Source organism: Molossus molossus, unplaced genomic scaffold (assembly GCF_014108415.1).
Source record: "Molossus molossus isolate mMolMol1 unplaced genomic scaffold, mMolMol1.p scaffold_m16_p_9, whole genome shotgun sequence".
Classification (NCBI taxonomy): domain Eukaryota; kingdom Metazoa; phylum Chordata; class Mammalia; order Chiroptera; family Molossidae; genus Molossus; species Molossus molossus.
Genome location: NW_023425403.1, coordinates 96,708,997 through 96,723,090, shown reverse-complemented (window position 1 = coordinate 96,723,090; position 14,094 = coordinate 96,708,997). Strand labels below are relative to the sequence as shown.

The 14,094-nt window shown below is 33.3% G+C and overlaps 1 protein-coding gene across 2 annotated transcripts in view; it reads left to right on the top strand.

Moving 5' to 3' along the window:
• INTS6 (integrator complex subunit 6) overlaps nt 1-14,094 on the top strand; it is a 106,100-nt gene that overhangs the window by 58,199 nt on the left and 33,807 nt on the right. For both annotated transcript variants that reach the window (XM_036250507.1, XM_036250508.1), the window contains exons 5-7: nt 2,330-2,513; nt 8,393-8,518; nt 10,084-10,238. In XM_036250507.1, coding sequence (XP_036106400.1) covers nt 2,330-2,513; nt 8,393-8,518; nt 10,084-10,238 — 465 coding nt within the window. The remainder of the gene's footprint in view (nt 1-2,329; nt 2,514-8,392; nt 8,519-10,083; nt 10,239-14,094) is intronic.

Below are 14,094 nucleotides of genomic sequence, written 5' to 3'. Positions count from 1 at the left end.
CCCCCTCCTCTTCAGTGATGACAGAGAGTGGTGATATGGGAATAGGAAATAATAAAGAATAGAAAAATGAATAAAATTTGACAGATTTATAAAGTTGATATAACTATGTGTAAAATATGCTTGTGACCCTTCTTGGTTTTTTTGTTTGTTTTACTTGAAATACATTCAAGATCTTTCTTTGTGCAGCCAAAGGCCAATTATTTCATTGTATATTGTCTCCCTTATAGGGTTCATCATAATCTGATTAGTTTTGTGTATATGTATGTGTGTCTGATTATCTCATTAGTTGCTTGTGTATGTGTCATATACATACATAGTATGGGGTCTGTCATTCTTTCCATCACTTGTATATAAGGTCTATACAGTGCTATTATCTACTGGATTCTTGAGATAGTTCCACTTATTTATTACTTTTCAGAGCATTGCATTAATAGTTGAAATCCTTTTCTGCCAGTGCCATTGGTGCTTTGATGTTTCTGTGATCTTAAAGAGAAAATGACCAAGCACCCAGTAGTTGTGCTTTCCTGGTGAGTCTAGAATAAAAGGCTTTCTTATTTATCTTCTGGCAGGGTGTGGTAATAGCAGTAAGAGCTTGGAGTTCCTGAGCTGTTTTAAGTGTCACAGAGCCTTTGAGGTTAGAGAACCTTCCTCAGAGAACATTTTGGCCCAGATTCCTTCCAACACTCCTTCCTTATCACCTTTGAATTCTGCCTTAAGTAGGGTCAGTGCCAGAGGCCATGCCATGGTCACAAAATCTTGGCTGATCTTGATAAAGGAATCACATTCTCTTGGCATGAATCTTTTGGAGAGAGGTGCCAGTTTTGCTGAGCTTTACTAGAATAGAATCTGATTTTCTTGTAATGATTTGATATAAGTCAATGAAGAAACTTGAGTCTTAAGTTTGTGTAGAATTACTTAAATCCATAATTTACTAAGTTCAGAAATCTTTGAAGTGAGAAATAGAAAGGCTATAAGCAATACAAGTATGTCTTTATGAAGAAGGTAGCATAAACTCTGGCAGTTAATTTGGAAGTGATAATTTTAAAGTGAATAGTTTGAAGAAGACGCCAATATTTGTATAAATAAGTTCCCAAGTATTCTGATTCTGGGCTTTATTTTTATTTTGAGAAATTTTATAAATGATAAGGATTTTTGTTTTTCTAAGCTACCATATCATCATCGCACTTAAAATATTGTTAATAATTCCAGTAACATATTTCAAAATTTCTCAATTGGCTCAAAAATCTTTGCTTTGATTGTTCTGTCTTTTATTCTATAACAATTCCATCAACCTTCTTGTCTTCCCACTCTGCATTTTCTTGTCATTAATTTATTGTAGGAACCAAGTCATCTGTCCTATAGAATGTCTCCCATTCTGGATTTGACTGATTGCTCCCTTGTGGTAATATTAAACTTGATCCTCCTATATCCCCAGTAGTCCCTGTAAACTGATAGTTAGCACTAAGGACTTGATTAGATGCAGGCAATCTTTCCTTCCCTTTCCCCTTTTCTTTCCGATTGATGTTTTACAACCTATTGCATTACATACACCCTGAGACATACTGTCTGGTTGTCCCCATTTAGTTATGCTAAGATTGAGTGTGTGGATTCTGTTGGTACTCTGTGGGTACAGAGGCACCTATTAGAACCACTTTAAAGCTTTTAAAAATTCTTAAGAATCTTATATTCTGATTTAGCAGGTCTGCTGTGGGGGATGGGAGACATTAAAAAACACATGCAAACCCTTCTGCCCAAACTCCCTATTTTTACTCAGATGTGGTAAGAATCATTACCTTTAATAACATTTAATATACAGTTAGAATGATAAAATTTACTTTTATGCAAATGCTTTGGGAATGTGTGTTTTGTGTAAAATGAAGCATATTTAAATTATTAACTGGAGATGTTTGAAGCTGCTGTGGTGTAATAGAAAAAGTACGGACTTATACCCAGGAGGCCAAAATAATTTATTTCTTCTGAAACCCATTTATTTTTTTAAATCTAGAAAATAGCAATAAAAAGTGTTGTTTTAATGATGAAATGATTTATTTGAAAGCAGTCCAGCACTTGCTGGTTATTTGAATTAAAATCTGAAAAGCATTACAGTTACAGATTTTTTTCAATTGAGATCTTCAGAGAAGGGCTTAAGAAAATTGAAGTAACAATATCTCAGTGCTATTTTAGTTATATCTGCATACAAGTTTGTTTTTAGCTTGTTTTTGAGTGCTAGGAGACTTGTGATGTAGTTTTAATGCAAGTGTAATTAACGCGGCCTTTTGGGAAAAATAGTGTGTGGAAATCTTATTGTTTTTTTCCCCCTTACTTTCAGCTCCATTTACCTCTTAATTCTCCTTTGCCTGGAAGTGAATTGACCAAGGAACCTTTTCGTTGGGATCAGAGACTCTTTGCATTAGTGTTGCGGTTGCCTGGCACCATGTCAGTAGAATCAGAACAGTTGACAGGTGTGCCTTTAGATGACTCTGCAATCACACCAATGTGTGAAGTGACAGGCGGTAAGTTTTTTGCTGGCAGTAATTCAGTGACTTAAAGCAGAGTTTATCTGAATGTTTTTAAATGTACATTTCAAAAACTCCATGTTTGTTTTGTTTAATACATTATAATATTAATAATCAGTCCTGTATGGTTTTAAAACTACATTGATGAAGGTCTGTAATTTGACTTGAATAGGATGTGTGAATACTATCGGATCTAATAATGAATGGTATTTTTTTTCTGCCCATATAGAAGATGCTAGTTTTGAAGTTGTTAAACTTATTTTCTTATCTACAAAGATTTCCAATGATTTACAAATATCATAGAATTATTTTCTGTGAAAAATATTTTGAGAATCATCTCGTTATCTGTTATGCATGTAATGATTAAAGCCTGGTTAAATGCAATTTTCCCCAGAGGCAAAGAGGAAGCTAGATGGGTTAGGAAACACAGGTAGTAAGGTCATATCCAGCTAGTCTAGGTAGTCACTATGCTAAGTGAGCATTAATAACACTCTTTAAACAGAATATGTTATAGACTCAGAACTTCTTTAATGTGGAATTGGCTAACAGGTAGATTAATTTGTATAGATATGTATCGAATACCTGCTGTGTACCAGATACTGTTCCGTGACTTCAGTAGTGAGTATGACAGACATAGTACTGTCTCTTTCATGGAGCATTTTATTTCTTATTGAAGGAATTTGACAGTAAAATGTCGAAGTCTGGCCACTATTTCGCCTGTGTCAGGGAGCTGTGGCATAGTCTCTAGACACAGTTGGTGCTCTATTGAGATTCCATCATAGCAAACTATATAAGTTAAAGGAAAATATAAAGTCTAATTGATATTTTAGGTGCCTTCTAAAATTCCAGGTGTGTTGGAAATCTGCAAAATTTACAGACAAAAATGGTATGTGAAGTAGATAAGTTAGGGAAGTTGTTATTCTATCATTAAGTGTTCCAATTTAATAGAAGTACTCTTTGGTGAACTCTATGATGCCTTCACAGTTTAATTTATAACAGGAAAAAAAAAAGATGTGTATCTGTCATCGAAATTTGGAGAGTCACTGCTAGCAAATCTCTGTGCATGGATAATCTTTTTCAGTACAGTCCTAATTGTTTCTGTGGGTAGATGCACATTTGTATTCAGGAAATTTTAGTTTTCAGCTTTGAACTGACCCACTTGCTAAAATCCTCATTAAAAAAAAAAACTCTAGGGTTTTCACTTAACAGATTGAAGAAGGGCCTTGAGGCTGTAATTTAAACATTCTTACTTTGGAAATTCCTTATAAATTACTTAGTTTGAATTTCGAATTATGGTAAAGTTATGGGACTACATGTACTATAACTTTTGTCTCCTAGGATCAAGAATATTCAGTGTGTGAAATGAAGTGAGTGGTATGATCAGAGGGTCTGAAAAGAACCTAAAACATCATGTAGTAGCTAATGTCCTTGCCTTTGGGCAGTAATATACTAAAGTTATGTTGTTTATTCTTTGAAAGGAACATCTCCAGAGGAGAAGATTCCGAAGTCACCCTTGGTAATAATTTTTAATGACCCAGAAACCTTAGTTGGTTAAGAAATTAGGAAGCTTGTCCCAAATATACATCCTAAATCTCTCCTGATTTACTAGTTTATTTGCCTCTTTTCATGCTCTTGCTAGCAATAATGGGAAGTTGCTCAAATGCTTTTCACATATCTCAATAACATGTTTTCTTATTTATTGTTGACTAAAGAAAATTTTGAGGGTAAAACATAAAAAAAAACCTGAACAGAAAAGCTAATATCCATTGGTATTGCACTATGTAATATGTAATCACTGCTAATAATTATTGTGTATTTTTTCTTGTGCATTTTTTTAAAAAACTGGAAAGAAATTTGCTAGTGTTGCCAAAATAATCAACATTTTGTTATATTTTTCTATGTATGCTTTTTAAAAAATTGTGTAATTGTCGTAAGCATTTTTAAAAAAAAATTTTTTTAACTATCAGGTAATTAATGAGTACCCACTCTTGTCAAATAACAATTCTTGATGTTAGAAATACAGCAGGAACAATAGATAGAAAGCTTACCTTTCGGGATTGTATAATATAAAAGCATGTAAAATGAATAAATAATATTTTAGGGAGTGCTACTTATTGTGAAGAAAAAAGCAGGGTAAAGGTATAGAGAGTAACTTGAGAAAGACAATGAGTATTCTTGGGAAGTCTTCTGAGGTGGTGGCCCCCGCCCCCTTTTTCTTTTATCATAAACCTAAAGAATATGCTTGCCCCAGTTTGAATCAGTTTGAAATATTGCTTATCCTTGGAGATTATAATTCTTGTGTAAAGAAGTAAATAAAACAACAGTTTCTAAAATAAATATCATTTGCATATCTCTAACCTTGAAGTTAATGTCACTTGTTTGAATAGGGATTAGATCAGCCCTGGTGTGTCTTAAAAATATTAATCAGGCTAAAACTATTGTTACAGCATGTTCATTGACCCTCTTTTTTTTTCCAATTGAGGTATAATAGACATACATTATTATTTCAGTTGTATAATGTAAGTGATTCGATATTGATAAATGATCACCACAATAAGTCTAACATGAGCAGAGATCTAATTAATGGAGTAAACCATATAAAGATTTAGGCAGAGGAAATGGTAGGGGAAGGAGCATGCTGTGTATTTTGGGAAGCAACAGGAAGGCTGATATGACTGAAGCATACATGGGAAGAAGTAGAGAAAAATAGGTGTAGAGAGGTAGGCAAGGACCAATTATTGACTAGCCCTTTAGGTCATAATAAATATTTTCTATTTTTCTACTGTGATGAGAAGCCATTGAAGGGCTTTTTGTAGGACGTGACATCTGATTTTTGTTTTTGAAAAATCACTTCAGCTGCTGGATGAGAATATACTATAAAGTGGCAAGAATTGAAGCGGGGTCTAATAAGAGGCGACTGTACTTTGGTCTAAAGTGCTAGGTTTGGAGGTGGTAAGGGGATCTGATGCAAAGGAGAACCAAGGATGAAGGCAATGAGGGAAGAAGGAATCAAAGATGATTCTTAGATTATCCAGTTGGTCTGAACAAGGGGAAGTGAGTGGCTGTGCCATGGACTTGGATGGGTACACTGGGGAGAATCTGGTGAAGGGGAAGCAGACAGATGATATAACATTTAAAAATGCCTAGTAGACATACATGTTGGTGGAAGATTGAGGATCAAAAGTATTTAATAAAAATTGTAAGTTTTCTAGATTAAATCAATTTAACTTTCTTAGCCTCTGTTAAGGACTGTTGTCCAACTTAGAAATGTTCTTTTTGTCTCTTTGTTATACTAAAATACTAGTTTAGCATACTTCTGTGGGAAAGTTTGGTATTTTTTTTTCACCTGCCTTCAGACTCATATTTAGTTTGATTTTTCTTTGTTTTTTTGTGTGTGTACTCTACATTACCACAAGTGAGTCTGCTACAAATACAATTATTAATCCTAGAAACTTTATGCTTCAAAGTATCATACATTGCAAGGGCTGAGTTTTTATAGAGAATAAGAGAAACATTATATAGGACATGGCTCACTTTGTAAAGATGGCAAAATTTGCTATTTCTCTTTAACTTTTAAAAGAACGAATCGATTTTTGTTATTTGCTAAATGACTCAAGTTTATTCACACTTGTTTATTCACTTTTTTCTAATTTTTGTTAAACATCTTTGTTAGTAATTTTATTTCATACTAAGATTATAACTCATTTACTTACATTTTCCCGATCAGTTAATTGATGACACAGGTTAGGTAGAGAGAATTGCCACAATTTCACACTTTAAAACTTTTTTTTTCAAGTTTCTGTGAAGCATTTTATCTTTTAATTTTACTTTATTGTTGATAGTATTTCAGAGGTCTCTCATTTTTTCCTTTTTGCTCCCTCTACCCAACAATCCCTGTCCCACTCCAGGCCTTCCCTATGCTATTGTCTGTGTCCATGGATTATGCATATATGCTTATATGTTCTTTGGTTAATCTCTTCCTGTTCTCTCCCCCAAAAACTTGTTTTTTTAATGACATTTTAGGAATATGTATGTTTAAGTTTGTTGAAACAAGATACTCAGCCTTTATATAGTCTTCTACATACTTTGTGTGTTAAGATGATCAGCCTTTTTTTCTATTGTTTTATGTACATGTTTAAATTGACTGAGGCAAAAATATTTTAATTTACTAATTCTTTTAAATAAGTGTGACTCCATATAGACATTCTGTTTTAAATACCGATTTCAAATTAACATCATGATTTCCAGGGAACAAAGTGTACCCAGATTAAAGTTTCTAATACCCTAAGGGTTTGAATCTTGGCTGTACTAGTATACTAACTTGGATAAATTTTTTAACCTCTGTGTTTAGATTTCTTACTTGTAAAATGGAGAAAGTAATACATACATTGTTGGTAGGATTAAATAAATTAATATTATGATTAGAATAGTGCCAGGCAAATAGACACTCAGTAATTGGTAGGTATTTTTATGATTCCAACTATCATTATCCTACACAGGTAAATTATTTGTTATATGATACTTGTTTTTCTAAGTAAAGCTGTCTCTGAGGATTTGGATTACACTGCTGCCTAATGTCCTGCTTTCTGAGTAGCCTTTAGCAAATCACATGTTAAGTTGAGATGAGTAATTTGGTATGTGAAATATAATGACATAGCGTGTTTGGTTGAATTGGTAAAATTTCACATTGAGCTCATTACAGATTATGTTGTAAGATGTTTGATTAAACATTGTTTTAGTTGTTAAGCTTTTCGGTATTGGTCCATATCAGCACATATAATAGATATATGATTCAAGTTAAATAGGTAATAATAAATTTTATAGTAGTCACATTAAAAAGGTGAAATTAATTTTTAATACTATCTTAATTCAATATGTATAAAATATTATTTCTACATGAAATCTAGATTTAAAAATAGTTGAGACATTTTATATCATTTTTATATTATGACTACAAAATCAGGTGTGTATTTTATACTTATTGTACATCTCAATTTGGACTAGCCATGTTTCAAGTTCTCGATAGTCCTATGTGGCCAGTGACCATATATGGGACAGCACAGACCTAGATATATTGAAATCTCTGTGTAAGAGATCCTTTTATTAGTATTTTTCTTAATCACTAGCATTTTAATGCTTTTGAACTAAAAATCCTATAGATTATAATATTCAAAAGGGACATCTATTTAAGATAGGTAATTTCTAAGTAACATAAGCCGAATGAAATTTAGAAAAGCACATGCTGCCATTTATTTATTAAAGAAAGGTAATTTCCCAGTATGTGAGCCAAGTAAAATTCAGAAATGCACATGCTACCATCTGTGTATTAAAATGCAAATATTTAAAATAAGCGGTAGCTGTCAGCAGATCAATTAAATAATTAAATATTTGCTATGTGCTCAGCATTAATCTTATAATTACTTTGTTAAGCAAGAGTAAGGTTTTAGGGGGTTAGATACTAGATGTGTATGTATAGTAAAGATAAATTAATTCTATTGGATAACAGTTGGAGGCAGTTTTTTATGTATATATTTTTGATACCACATTTTATATAATACATATAATATACATATATAAATAAAACATGATTTTTTCTTACTGTGGTTTGTTTAGACCAAGATTTCTATTTTCCATATACCCATAATTGAAAAGAAAAAATGTGTGCACTCTTACAACAGGGAATTGTTGGTTTATTGAAAATAACTATTTTGTTCATTCTTGCATAAGATAATGAAATAACTCAAACTTTACTATTGAACTTTCATTAATCAATATTGTCAGAAACCCCACTATTATTCTTTCTTGCTAAAGGTACAAATTTCTGCAGCTGACTAGTTCATTTTGTTTTAACTTTTTTTTTTTTTTTTTAATCTCAGGTCGCTCATACTCTGTATGTTCTCCAAGAATGCTTAATCAGTGTCTGGAGTCCTTGGTGCAGAAAGTGCAAAGTGGGGTGGTAATAAACTTTGAAAAAGCAGGACCAGATCCTTCCCCTGTAGAAGGTATTATCATACTTTTCTTTCAGACATTCTAAACTGGCTGTATCAATTACTCAGCTAGAATTGAAAGATTAACTGTGACTTGGCCCTAAGATTGACAAGGCCATATTAGTACGATGACAAAACAGCTATTGGTAAAAAGGGAAGATTAGCTAGGAAAGTCAAGGTAAGCTGATAGTGGTCCAGTAGCATCATTTTTTTATATTGATTGTTCATAGCCTGAAATTTTATAAGAGCCAAAATCCCTTTTAAGCATTTAGAAATGAGTAATCTCATATTTCCTTTTTAGTATTATAATGTTGTCTCTCTTTTGTTTGTATATATGCTTCTCTCATGTCCCTTCACTCACAAGAGTATACCCTAGGTGTTTAATAATTCCATAGCTATAATATTTTGAGGATCAACCTGGTCAGAACCAAATGGTTTATGTGGTTCCTAAAATGAGGAACCAGCTTTTGACATTAAGCTTGATTATTTAACTCTAACTAAGCTCTACCTAGCTTTATTGTAATAGTCTGTAACCATGCACTATTTATGTTAGAGGGTATAAGAAATTACATTAGAACCAATGGACAACTATTAACATCTGGACCCTCTGCATTGTATGATGGAGCATATAACAAGAATTAGAAAGTTGTTAATGACACTTGGCAGAGGTGATCCACTAGAGTGGGAGAAGAGAAAGGTCATAGAGATGAAAAACGGGTGCCCTCAGAGGGGAAAGGAGCAGAAGATAAGATTATATGAGTTGGATCATTGTTTCTGATTTTTGTTTATTTGTTAATACTCACCCGAGGATATTATATTCTTCCATTAATTTTTAGAGAGAGTGGAATGGAGGTAGGGGAGAGAAAGAAAGAAAGATCAATGAGAGAGACACATCCATTGGTTGCCTCCTGTACCACCCCAACTGGGGCCTGGGATTGAATCTATAACCCAGGTATGTGCCCTTGACTGGAATCATACCTGAGACCCTTCAGTCTGAGGGCTGATGTCCTAACAGCTGACCTAAAATTGCTAGGACTGTTTTTTGTTTTTTAAATTTTCTTTTAATTGAATTGTTAGACATGGAATGTATTTATTTTTATATTATTTTAGTGCTTGGTTTACAGTTAGGGACTAAATCTTTAGTTGAAGAGAGTTGTTATTTTGATAGAATTATTTAGCAAAACTTGACCTAGTATTTCCTAAGCCAAGCACAATGATAAAGAAATTGAGTGTTTGCCCTTATCATCTGCTGGGGAAACATATCATTCATTAAATAACTATTTACCATAAAGTATGTGTTACATATTCTGACGATAAGCAAAGAATCCTGTGAGACCTCCCTTCAGCTGCCGAACTCATAGTTGGCATTTGCAGACTTGACTCTCTAGTGAATTTTAATCTCATATGAACATCAAGCAGTCATGATCATATTCTACCATTTAAGAAAATTAGGCAAATTCAGAATTGAACAAGTGTTGGGACAATTTTATTAAGTTAAGTAATAATAGATATAATTGAGCTTTTGATACTTTTTCCCCTTAATGATATATGCTTTTTTTCTCTTAATTTCTTTGCTATAGATGGACAGCCAGATATATCAAGGCCTTTTGGATCTCAGCCTTGGCATAGCTGTCACAAACTCATATATGTCAGGCCAAATCCTAAAACTGGGGTTCCTATAGGTCATTGGCCTGTTCCAGAATCTTTTTGGCCAGATCAGAATTCTCCAACACTAGTAAGTACCAGTGAGACTGTGATTTTTGTAACAGTAACCATTTAGCTGCTTTTCATACTAGTTTTAAGTACTATTATCAGTTAAACGTGTGGCTGGTTTACAGGAATTAGGCAGGTGTTCAAAGTGCTGTGATAAGCTATTAGTTGCTTTAGTACACTGTATTGATTGTTATGTAGTAATGGAAAAAAGGCATCTGTTTTCTTTAGAATCTCATTCTATGCTTATGTTTTTATTATTGGCATCTGGGTACCGAATCATAGATGTAATGAGTTTCTCTTTGCACTCTAAACATAATGCAACATGATTATTTGTCTCAGGGACACAATTTAGAATTTAAATGAAGGCTTACACAATAATTTTGATCGTTTGCTTTCAGTCTTTTAGGACTTAGTCTTACAAATTCATGCTGACTTGCATTGTTTTATTTATATATTTAGTTGTCGGTCAAGAGGTTTAAGGTAGAAAAGATTTTTTGGTCTTGTTTACATGAATTATTTTTTAGAAACTGAGGCTTGTTGAATGATTGTGGTAAATTGTCAGTATTCACTATATGGTTTTTCTAATTCTAGCGTACATTTAAACAAAACAATCTATTAAATCTTGTTAATACATTTTCTTTTTATATTAGTGTTTTTTCTAGTATATGAGGACATCATGGGCTATTTTGTGGGAGAACATGACATACTATCCTTAGAAGATAAGAATTTTAATTTTATTACCTTTAGAAGATAAGAATTTATTTCAGATATCATTAAGCAGTCTTAAATGTTTCATATAGCTATCATTTATGAATTTAACTAAATCCTATTGGATACCTTCTATATTTTAAGCCTATATCAACTCTTCAGGATAATATTTACTTTTAATCTGCACAAGATCTAGTAAGTGATATTTTCTTTATTCATTTGGGATTTAATAAAATTAAAGTTTTGTAAAATTTAGTGAGGTATTTTCTTTATTCCTTTTTCTTTTTTTCTGATTGAACCATCATAGTTTTTAGTCTGGCCTTATAGAGAAACTCTGTTTCTTCATTTACTTTCTCTTCTGGAGCCCTTTCAACTCCTATAGAACATATATCACATTTGTATGAAATATTGCCTTGTTGGTTATTCATTCTATTGTCTTTATTTAATACCTACAGTAATTTGTATGGTACTTTGTTGAGTTCCAATAGAAAGAAATTCAAAATCAATATCACAAGCATTATCTATTAATATTACTCTAGTTGTCTATTATAAATTGTTACAAGCCATAGAGGAATTTGAAGTGTGGGTAGAATTTCAGTGGGAAGAGGAAACAGTATGAAGAAAAAGTGTGGAGGTAAAAAAGGAAAAGGTGTATTTTGGGGAATAACAAGTAGCTGAGCATAGGTGGGTACTAATACATATGTAGAACACTGAGAGTACTATGAAATGAGCCAAATTATTCATGACTCTAGGTGCAAGGTTAAGGTAGTTAAACTTTTTTCAGTGGGACTGAAGGAATGACTGAAGACACTTACAGAGTGCTGCTTTAGGAAAATTAATCTGGTGCTTGTTATTTGCAGCAAAAGTAGGAGATGTGTTAGAAGGTAAGCAGGTTTCCTGTTAGGCTATTGCTATGGTTCACGTAAGACATATTAAAAGTTTGGATTAAGATGATGGAAGAAAGAATCATAAGAAAGATAATAATGGAAAGAACTGGCAAAATTGAGTAACTGATGGATATTAGAGGGGAAATGAAATTTTTATGAATAACAGTATTTCAAGTAAGTATTGTTATTGAAATTAAGTGTGATTTATTAGAAACTGATTCTGAATTTGAATCATGGCTCTACCAATTATTAGCTGTATGTCTTTGGTTAATTATCTTAATTTTACATATGTTAAATGATGATAGCAGCTCCTGTCTCATAGGATTATTTGGAGGATTAAATGAAATAATAAATGCAAAATTTCTTTGCTGAGTTCTAGAGGACTCCCTCCCCCTCCCTTTTCCCCATGGGTATGTGTTAGGTACATCTAGGCACAGGAGCACAAAATGAGTAAAACATAGTGCTCACCCTGTTGAACCTTACCAAGGAAGGTCAGGCATGTAAATACAGTCAAGTACAGTGTGTTAACTATAATAGAGATGCAGAGCAGAACCCAGAGGAGGTGGTGCCCAACTGCCTGGTATATGTTTGGGATCCGAGGTGGGAAAGAATATCAGGGAAGAAGTCTTTTAGTGGTTGATACTTGTCAGTTCAGACTTCAGAACTTTATTTGCAATATGCAAGGGAGAAAATAAAGCATTCAGGGATAACATGTGAAAACCTAGGGGCATGAAAGACGATGATCTGTTTGAGTAGTTCCAAGTAGTTAGGCATGACTAGAGCACGGGGTGTACACAGTGTGGTGGTTGAAAAGCAGATCGAGACTAAATCGTCAAGGATATTTGTGTATGATAAAGGAGTCTGGACCCTGTTTTTAGGTGATTGGCCTTTACTTTTACCAAATAATTTCAGATAGGGTAATTACATGATCATATTTAAATTTAATAGCCATGGGATTAGAGGGGCTGACTAATTAGGGAGACTAATTAAAATAAGCAGTTATACCAATCTAGTGTGAAAAATGAAGGCATGAATTAGAGTGATAAGAAATAGAAGATAAATTTTTAGAGAGATGAGAATTTAGTACTGACAGAGGGTAGTAACTAAATAATGAGTACCTGCCATGTTTATGTGTTCTGCTAAGTGGCTTAGAATTTATGGGCTCTTTACCTCGGTCTTTGTGATAATTAAATATGGAGAATAAGAGGGAGACATTAAGTAGAATTTTAGAATAGGTTTTGTGTTTTGGGGGAAAAGTAACAAATTGGAAAATAATATGTCTGAGGGACCTATAGAGATTTATCTAGAAGACAATTGGATACATAAGAGAAATGAGAGGGATTGGTTCCCAACACAGATCTGAGAGTCCTTTCTAGCTATGAAATTTTAAGTTATTTCTTCATGGCTTGTATTTTCTTCACCGATCTTCAGTTGGTGAAATTTTATTTATTTACTTATTTTTCCACAACAAGTATTATTAGTTAAGTCATGATTCAGGATCCCAGGGTGGGATTGACTATGTACCCAGGGCTCCCTTCACCACCATGGGAAAAGGATGAAGGACAGAGAAGAGGTGGGTGGAGCCAGTTCATATCTTCCCAGGAAACCTGATTTCTGCCAGGTGGTTGTCCTAGGCTGACATACAGGGCAGAGGGGCTTGTACATACATTAGTACCATTTGCATATGGAGACATCTCCCCCAAGTGGCCAGCAGCTCCCTGTCTGGTTCTGGCTGAGGAAGTGGCTATCAAAGGGGCAGTCTGGTAGATCTTGAAATTGACCTTGATGTCATCTGCCATGTTGCTGACTTCTAAAGATGCCACCAAAGCCAGTTGAAGCTGTGTGTGACTCTCAACAAAGACCAGTGAGATTTTTAAGGAAGGAGACTATCTATTGAGGAAATAGCGTAACACCCCCTTCCCCCTTTTTTTCCTTTGAGGTATTGTGTTTTTTATATCTCCAGAAATAGGGTGAATAAACCACAGGGATAACAAAAACAATCTACCAAAATAAAGAAGGAATATATTAGAACTTCTATTTGTGTTTATTTTATTTTCCTACTTTTAATATTACTGTGTTTTATATTTTATTATGCACCTGTATATATATATATACACACACACTGAAAATTTACAAATGATTTAAAAATAAATACATATAATGTCCTAATTTATTGTATATTCAAAAACTTGAAGTTATATGATCAGTTTGGAAGCCACTACTCTATCTATACAAGTAATTACATTTCTACAAGTGAGGACTTAAAATTGAAGATTTCTATTT